This window comes from Apium graveolens, unplaced genomic scaffold (assembly GCF_009905375.1).
Source record: "Apium graveolens cultivar Ventura unplaced genomic scaffold, ASM990537v1 ctg5133, whole genome shotgun sequence".
NCBI classification, from domain to species: domain Eukaryota; kingdom Viridiplantae; phylum Streptophyta; class Magnoliopsida; order Apiales; family Apiaceae; genus Apium; species Apium graveolens.
In genome coordinates, this window is record NW_027418835.1 from 1 (window position 1) to 9,597 (window position 9,597).

The 9,597-nt window shown below is 45.3% G+C and overlaps 2 protein-coding genes across 2 annotated transcripts; both read right to left on the reverse strand.

Annotated features, from left to right (window-relative positions):
- Positions 1-3,744: 3,744 nt before the first annotated feature.
- LOC141702442 (uncharacterized) lies at positions 3,745-4,290 on the reverse strand. Its single transcript, XM_074506119.1, has one exon. It carries the CDS (start codon positions 4,288-4,290, stop codon positions 3,745-3,747), a length of 546 nt encoding a protein of 181 aa, XP_074362220.1.
- A 4,257-nt stretch (positions 4,291-8,547) lies between these two features.
- Positions 8,548-9,078, reverse strand: LOC141702443 (uncharacterized). Its single transcript, XM_074506120.1, has one exon. It carries the CDS (start codon positions 9,076-9,078, stop codon positions 8,548-8,550), a length of 531 nt encoding a protein of 176 aa, XP_074362221.1.
- Positions 9,079-9,597: the final 519 nt, after the last annotated feature.

Sequence of the window (9,597 nt, forward strand, 5' to 3'; positions counted from 1 at the left end):
TGAATTCTTCAGACAACTCCAACTCCAAATTGAGGAAAATGACAAAAGGCTAGGAAAGAAAACCAGGGAACAAAGAAGAAAAAGATGATTTGCTCAGACTAAAGGAGTGTCCTTGGAAACACTGTAAATCTTCAATTATCTCCTAGTACATACACTTTTGCAGCATTTTTAAATTTCTACTTAGTTTCAATTCATATATCTGTTAAGTGTTTTGTTATCATCAAGTTAACCCTGAATTTATGCCTACAATTCTTATAGACATAAATAGGGGGAGATTGTTAGGAATGTATGTGCATTAGTTTGATGATATGTTTAACAAAATACTTAAGTAGAAATTTAGTGTCTGTAGCCTCAACGGATAAGACCACTTTGGCTATCCGTTGATGGTGTAGCTTTACTTAGAAATAAGTCTAGTGTTGTAGCATATTTCAGTCTCTGTATTTAAAATGTAATTCTTGGAAGTTGAGAGAAACTATGAGTCATGTTGACTACTAGATGATATGCAGATAGGAAGGCCAATTGTAAATACTTCATGCCTTGTAATTTTGTATAAGTGAAGTGGTATCAACGGATGACTTAAAGACCTTCAACGGATGAGAAGCTAAGCTTCAACGGATGTCTCTAAAGCTTCAACGGATAAAGTCATCAACGGATAACATCCTTCAACGGATGAGTGCATCAACGGATGAAAGCTTCAACGGATAACATCCTTCAACGGATGAGTGCATCAACGGATGAAAGCTTCAACGGATGTTCTGATGATTAGCCGTTGATAAGGGGTAGTTGTACCTACAAACAGAGGCACATGGGTTGATAGAGACAACTGAGATGTGGTAGCCGAATTTCAGGAACAACAGAAAAAGCAGCCGTTCTTCTCTAGTACAAAGATGCAATAGTCAACAAAGTACTGGAGTGAACAGGAAAAGAAGCAAGTGAAGATCTTATTTTATTACTGTATTTTATATTGTTCTTCATTTGTACACTTGGGAATATATAAACCAAGTAGAAGCTAGTAATTAGAGAGAGATTTTCCAGAGCTGTTTAGAAAAATATTGAGAGAAAATTCATCTAGTTTGTACTAGGATGCAGCTGTGATCAACATTGTTTAATCTTAAATTTTCTAAAATACCATCTCTGGTGGAACAACAAATCCACCAGAAAAGTTTTTAAGGTCTGTTGTGTTCTTTACATTTGTGCTTGAATATATATCTGTCTGTATTAGCTTAAAGCAATTCACACACTTGTTCTTCTTGAACACACAACTTTCATAAACTGCTCAAAACTTGAAAAAGTTTTGAGATTTACATTCAACCCCCTTCTGTAAATCTCATTGTTAGTCCACTAGGAATAACAGTCATCTATGTGGGGCCGGGGTTATCACTGAGGCTGCCCACCTCGTGCTCGGGCACACTAGGCTGCCTCTGTATATCAAGGGGCACGACCCCTTGCAGGGTGGCCTCGCGGCGCGAGCCGATTTTAGCTAGCTCGTCCGCGCCTTCATTCTGCCCGCGCGGGATTAGTTCCTGCCTCACCTCGTTGAACCTTGCGATTATCCTCTGCGCGCACTTCAGGTAAAACTCCGTTCTCGGCCCCTTAGCTTGATACCCCCCCCCCCCCCGTTTATCTGATATACCACAATTATGGAGTCACTAAACACATCCAGATTCTCCACCTTCATTTCCGAAGCTAGCTTGAGACCGTTGATCAGGGCCCCATACTCAGCATCATTGTTGGTTGCATGAAAGGCCAGATGGGTCGCACGTCTGATCTTGTGCGCCTCTGGGCTGATTAGCTCAATTCCAGCTCCTGCCCCATCCCCGTTGGAGGCTCCATCCACAAGTAGGCTCCACCATGGGGCACTATTTTGACTTTCCAGCCCGACCTCCTCTGTACTAGGTATGACAACAAGGGCTCCCTGCTCCACTTCTTGATGTGGAGGAAATTTCAGCACAAAATTAGCCAGGGTTTGGCCTTTGATTGCGGTCCTTGGCTTATAATCCACCTCGAACTGGCCGAGCTCAACCGTCCACTTCAGCATTCGACCAGAAGACTCTGGTTTGTGCATTACTTGCCTGAGGGGGTAGAAGGTTCGTACTTCTATCCTGTGCGCCTGAAAATAGGGCCTGAGCTTTCGGAAGGCAGGGATCAGAGCATATGCTAACTTCTCGAGGCTTGTGTACCGAGTCTCCGCGTCGGCTAGCCTTTTACTCACATAATATACCGGGAGTTGGATACCATCCTCCTCTCGAACTAATACCGCACTTACTGCAAAGTCAAAGATGACCAAGTATAGGACCAGAGTCTCACCTGCCTTTGGGTTGGACAACATTGGAGGGCTGCAGAGATGCTTCTTTATGTTCTGAAAGGCTTCCTCACATTCTTCTGTCCATTCAAAATTCCTCCCCACTCCTTTAATTGCTTTGAAGAACTCTTGGCATTTATCGGAGGACTCTGAGACGAAGCGTTTTAAGGCAGCCACTCACCCCGTTAAGCTTTGAACATCCTTCACCCGTCGAGGTGATCTCATCTCGAGTAGGGCTCGTATCTTGGCGGGGTTGGCCTCAATGCCTCTATGGTTGACAATAAATCCCAAAAACTTCCCCGATTCGACCCCAAACACATATTTCTCGGGATTGAGCTTCATCTTGTACTTTCTTAGGATCTGGAACATTTCTGATAGGTGGCGGACATGATCATTTGCTTCCTTTGACTTAACAAGCAGGTCATCTACGTAGGCTTCCATGGTTTTTCCCAACTGATGTTTGAAGATCTTGTTCACCAACCTTTGATACGTTGCCCCAAAGTTAAGGAGCCCGAAGGGCATCCCGATGTAACACTAGAGGCCCCGATCAGTAATAAAGGAGGCGTGCTCCTGATCTGGCCCATACATGGGGATTTGGTTATATCCCGAATAAGCATCCATAAAGCTAAATAGTGCGTGCCCAACCGTGAAATCAACCAGCTGGTCGATTCGGGGTAGAGGAAACTATCCTTCGGGCAAGCTTTGTTTAGGTCGGTGAAGTCCACACATGTTTTCTATTTTCCATTTGGTTTCTTGACAAGCACTGGGTTGGCCAGCCACATGGGGTAGAAGGTTTCCCTTACAAGCCCTGCCTCCATCAGTCTATCCACCTCTTCTCTGAGGGCCTCTGCCCTCTCTCCACTAATCGGCCGCCTCTTCTGTCTGACCCCCTTCTTTTTCGGGTCCAAGTTGAGCCGGTGGCACATGACATTCGGGTCAATCCCTATCATATCAGAGCGTGACCATACAAAGACTTCCAAATTTCTCCTCATGAATCGGGCTAGATCCTCCCTCAAGTCAGGACTTAAGTTAGAGCCTATTCTGAGTACCTTGGAGGGATCATTTGGGTCTACCAAGATCGAGATTGTGTCCTCTATAGCCCCTGCACTCTCAACCATTGAGGGCATTCTCGGGTCTAAGTCTACTCGAGCCTCACTAGATTCTCCCACTTCCGTGATTTTCAAACCTTCCGTATCCTCGAGCTCAGGCTGGTGAGCTCTGGCCGGATTTATCAAGCGTTCAGAGGTCGTAGTGACAGTGCGAGTGATTCCGTTGGGCAAATCCATAGTTGTTTCTTCACGTGCCCACTTCCCTTTCTTGAGTCTTGCAGTGATTTGTTCTGGGCTCTCTTCTTCATCACTCGCCTCTTCCACAATACCTTCTTGTATCAACATGATGGGCTGAGAGGCTTCCATCAGCAAGGCCCCTGGGCACGGTTCCACCTAAATCCCCATGTGCTCGAAATAGTTCTCGGGCAATTCCTCGATTGAAATCAGGTTACAAGTCTCGTGTCCCTCAGGACGCACTCTCTTCCTGCCCTCAGCCTCTTCCATGAGGACATCTTCTTCACCCGGTTCGACCATCTCCTTTGATGCATTTCCTGACTCTGCCGCCCTGAGCGCCTGGTTGTAACAGACCCTTGATTCGTATTGACAGCTCTTCAAGAAGCCTACCCCCGTGGGGGTTGGGAATTTTATCGTCATGTGATGGATCGAGGTGACCATCCTCATTACCCTCATAAGGGGCCGACCCACTATAACATTGTAAGCACAAGGCTGATCTACAACCGTAAATATAGCGATCTGGGTGGCCACATGAGGCTCTTCTCCTATGGTCACCGGGAGCCGAATTGTCCCTTTCACTCCGATTGAGTTTCCCGTGAACCCGTACAGGTGTCCACCTATCGAGATTAATTCTCCATCCAGCAATCCCAGCTTCTTGTAGGAATCATAAGTCAAAACGTCGGCCGAGCTTCCGGTATCCACCATTGCTCGGTGAACATTCACCTGTTGAGTAACCAGCTCATCTAAAACCTTAAGGTGTTAGAGGAATGCCCCAATAAGATCATATATTTAACACTCCCCCTCACTCGAAAGCCCATTTATGGGTCGAAGAGTGGAACACCGACACCCATCTTTGGGGTATTAATTGCCTTTAGTGTCCACAATAAATTGTGAGAATATTGGGGGTGGCTGGGAATCGAACCTTAGTTCTCCCGCCAGCCTAAGCTCTGATACCATGTTGAGTAACCAGCTCATCTAAAACCTTAAGGTGTTAGAGGAAGACCCCAATAGGATCATATATTTAACATAATAATGGTTTATAATATAAATCCTCTGCCCCTCCCTATTGATTTACAATACCCTATATATATAGGGATGATACAACCAGGAAATCAGGAAATGATATCCCAAATATTTACAATAAATGAGTGAATATAAACTGTTCCTAAATTATAGGCATAAGGCATAATCTGCTGCTAATCTATTCCTAAATTATAGCCATCGGTTAAGACTTCCCCGCAGTTTGAGCGAGCGGAGGACAGACGCTCAAGCTGGAGCGAAAGGACTGGAACAACTGTCGAGCTAGGCCTTTAGTGAAAATGTCTGCGTACTGAAAAGCAGATGGCACATGTAGAACCCGAATCTGTCCGACTTTAACTTTCTCTCGAACGAAGTGTATGTCAATCTCTATGTGTTTGGTTCGCTGATGTTGAACCGGATTGTCTGACATGTATACTGCAGAAACATTATCACAAAATATCACAGAGGCCTGTCGTAGAGGAACATGTAGCTCAAGAAGTAAATTACAAAGCCAAGTGGCTTCTGCAGCAACATTGGCCACCCCCCGGTACTCTGCCTCCGCACTGGATCGAGAAATCGTAGGTTGCCGTTTAGAGGACCAAGAAATCAAATTATCACCAAGAAAGACACAGTATCCACTGGTGGAGCGACGGGAGTCTGGGCAACCTCCCCAATCGGCGTCTGAGTAGGCAACCAGAGAATGTGTATTGGTCTTGCCAATACGTATGCCATAATCAATTGTGCCCTGTAAATACCGTATGATGCGTTTCAGGAAAGCAAAGTGAGGATCCCGTGGTTCATGCATGAAGAGGCAAATTTGTTGAACAACATAGGAAATATCCGGGCGGGTAAATGTTAGGTACTGTAATGCTCCAGCAAGGCTGCGATATAAAGTGGGGTCATGAAAGAGGGGACCATCAGACACACTTAGTTTAGCTGACAAATCAACTGGAGTGGCACATGGTTTACAAGAGGACATGGAAGCACGATTAAGGATGTCCTTGGTATACTGAGACTGATCCAGAAATAAGCCACCAGACGTCCTGGTGACTTTGATCCCCAAAAAATGATGCAGAGGACCTAAATCTGTCATGGCAAACTCTCGTGAGAGCATGCGAATAATGTCCTGTAATAAGTCATCAGAAGATGCGGTGAGCACTATATCATCCACATAAATAAGTAAATAAGCAATCTGATTCCCATGGGAGAATACAAACAGTGAATTGTCGCACACACTGCTGCGGAAACCTTGTGACAGAATATAAGTAGCAAATCGGGTAGACCAAGCCCTAGGCGATTGTTTGAGTCCATAAAGGGTCTTTTTCAATCTGCAAACAAAGTTAGGATAACTTCTATCTACAAAGCCCAGAGGCTGATGCATGAAAACAGTTTCAGTTAAGTGTCCGTGTAAAAATGCGTTCTTGACATCAAGTTGATGAATGGGCCAAGAACGAGAAACTGCAATAGATAAGATCGTCCGTATGGTGGCCGGTTTAACAACCGGACTGAAGGTGTCCTCACAATCAATGCCAACTGTTTGGGATTTTCCATTAACTACCAAACGTGCTTTGTACCTTTCAAGGGACCCATCAGAGTTAAACTTATGGCGAAAGAGCCACATGCATTGAATAACTGGGCGGTCGTGAGGCCGAGGCACAAGTTCCCATGTATCATTTTCCTGTAAAGCACGAAACTCAGCCTGCATAGCATGTAACCAGTGAGGATCGGCAAAGGCTTTGGCATAAGATTTGGGTACAGGAGAAATGGTGGCAGCTGTGAGTGCATGGTTTGCTTTAGATCGGGTGGTCATGGGATGAGTATTAGTAGGAGGGGTAGGGTTAGGGGCATGGGACGATGTAGGGGTTGTAGGTGGCTGAGTTTGGGGCTGTGATGGAACCTGGACAGCCGTGTATGGAGGTGGTTGAGTTGTTGTGGCAGCCTCAGTTTGGGTCTGGGTAGTGGGTGGAGGTCGAGGTCTGCGACTATATTTCATGGAGAATGGAGACGTGGAGTGGAGATGTGGTTGTGAGGGAGTTGTAGGTGGGTTAAGCGGTATGAAAGTGAAACCTGGTGGGCTGGTGTCATCTAGAAAGTTATAGGTAGAGGGCGGGGTAGGAATGGTGTAAGGGAAGGTGTTTTCGTCAAAAGTGACATGACGAGAGATATGGACTTTCCCTGTGGTGGGGTCGAAGCAGCGGTATCCCCGGAAGTCAGGGGGTATCCGAGGAAAATGCAACGAATGGAACGAGGGTGTAGTTTGTGAGGTTGGGTGGCGGATGTATTTGGGTAGCATGCACAACCAAATACACGTAGATGGTCATAGGTGGGGTGTCAGAGATATAAGGCAAAAGTAGGTGTGAAAAATTTGAGGCGTTTGGTGGGAAGGATGTTGTGAAGGTAGGTGGCAGTGTGAAGGGCCTCAACCCAGAATATAGGTGGTAAGTGGGAATGGATGAAAAGAGAACGGATGATGTCGTTGAGGCGACGGATCATACGTTCGGCACGGCCATTCTGGGACGAGGTTTGAGGGCAAGAAAAACGGAATAAAAGGCCATGATGTTGTGCAAAGCTTTTGAAGGCATGGTTATCAAATTCACCACCCAAGTCACACTGAAAAGTTTTAATGTATCGGTTAAATTATGTAGCAATTAAGCGGTGGAATTTGGTAAATGTGGTGAAGGCCTCTGATTTGAATTTCAAAGGATATACCCACACAAAATTTGAAAAATTGTCTATTAAAACCATGTAGTATTTATAGCCTGTTTTGCTTGGGATAGGGGATGTCCACAAGTCACAATGTATAATATCAAAAGGGGAAAAAGTAAAAGAATTAGAATCATAAAATGGCAAACTTTTGCTATTAGCTAGATGACAAGAATTGCAAAATAAACACTGCTTATTCTTATTACAAGAAAACCCAAAATGTCTGAATAGAACATTTAAAACTTGCGTGCCAGGATGCCCAAGACGGTTGTGTCATGGTAAAGTAGTGGATGTGATTGAACAAGCTTGCGGCGGAAGAGTAGGTGGGGTGACTGGATAAAGGTCTCCCGTACTATTGTGGCGGGAAAGGAGCCGTCCAGTTTTGAGATCCTTCAATGAAAAACCAAAAGGGTCAAATTCAATAGAAACATTGTTATCACGGGTGAAACGACGGACGGACAATAAGTTTTTAATGACTTGTGGACTGTAAAGTATATTGGGAAGGACATAGGTTCGGTTTAAAATGGGAAGGAAGCCTGTGCCTGAACCCTCAATTGGTAAACAATGTCCGTTGCCAACTAATAGTTTAGTGTTAACAGGAAATAAGTCAGGGTGTCGAATCATACCTCGGTTTTCTGTGACATGGCGTTCAGCTCCAGTATCCATGATGAGGCTGTTTGGATCGGTGTATTGGAGTTGCATAGTGTTGAAAGCTTGGCTGAGATCCGAAGGGCTCAGTGCATCATACCCAGTTGACGAAGCTGTAGGTGCAGGTCCGTAACCTGCATAATGAGCTGTTGCGGGGCTGTTCTGAGGCTGATTTGGACGCCATATATTTTGAGTCGGGTATGGGCACAGTGGGGTATTCCACCAAGCCCACTGCGGGTATGTCTGATGCTGATTAGGAGGTGTAAAAGGCCAAGGATTCCCCGTAGGGTTTCCCCGGTATCCGCGACCTCGCCCCCTTCCACGGTGATTGTTTATGCCCCGACCACGGCCCCGATAATTATACTGAAAGGAGCCCGGATGAGGCTGATTGTTGGTATCCAATTGTTGTTGGGCAGGAGTAGGTGGGAACGGGTTGGTCTGGGCAGTCGGTGTAACAAGAACAGAAGAAGACTGTTGTTGGCGTGCGGCCTGACGGATTACCTCATCGTTCAACATTGTTCGGGCAAGATCCCAATCTGCATTCTGGGAGTTTATCAGTGCCGCAGTGGTATCAAATTCTTGGGACAGCCCTCAGACCAGTTGCAAGACCAGTCGTGACTCCGAGATGGGCTGGTCAACATCGGTTAACTGGTTCGCGAGATCTTTGAGTTGTTTGCAATAATCATCAACTGAACTGCATGCCGAGAGGGTGAGGTTCACGAACTTGGTTTCGAGGGCGACTGCTTTGGCTTTCTTGTTGCTGAGGAAGATACGTTCGAGTTTAAGCCAAGTATTCCGAGCTGTGGCTTCAGTGTCAAGAATACGAGTGAGTAGATCATCAGAAACGGTATTGTAGATCCATTGGGAGACTAAAATATCAAGTTCTTTCCAGGCGAGATATTTGGAATCCGTAGTTACTGGAGGTGGGGTGGTGTCGATGTGGTTCAAGACACAGTAGGCAATAGCGTGAAACTTGAAAAGTTTTACCCAGGAAGAGTAGGTAACAGTTGTGCCATCTAAGGTTCTTATTTTGGATTGAATATTGGATACGGAATAAGCAGGGTGTAGGGCTGTAGGGTTCATTTTATTGGAAGAGGATTGCTGGTCATCTGTGGATGTCATGGTTATAGGGTTTACGAACGTTCAGGAAGAAGGGAGCCGTAGCTCTGATACCATAATAATGGTTTATGATATTAATCCTCTGCCCCTCCCTATTGATTTACAATACACTATATATAGGGATGATACAACCAGGAAATCAGGAAATGATATCCCAAATATTTACAATAAATGAGTGAATATAAACTGTTCCTAAATTATAGGCATAAGGCATAATCTGCTGCTAATCTATTCCTAAATTATAGCCATCGGTTAAGATCACCGTCCCAATCTTCATTTTTTATGACCAGGGCATTTTTATGAGGGTAATGCACCCATTTGACATCGTTCTCCCTAAACACGATGTCATCAGCCTCTTTTTCAAAGAGCTCCGGTGGCCTCTGACTCAGATGGTTAACGTTGGTGAGGGGCTTATGCTTTGCTTCCGGGGCATATCTATCCATTGTCTTCCGGCTGTCTCCACCAATGTGAGACCCGCCTATAATAATATGAATGCTACCAGCCCGAGGTACCCTCTTTTTT

Bases quoted from the DNA above. Each gene is read 5' to 3' on its own strand.
- LOC141702443 (XM_074506120.1), bottom strand. From the start codon at position 9,078: ATGACATCCACAGATGACCAGCAATCCTCTTCCAATAAAATGAACCCT.
- LOC141702442 (XM_074506119.1), bottom strand. From the start codon at position 4,290: ATGGTGGATACCGGAAGCTCGGCCGACGTTTTGACTTATGATTCCTAC.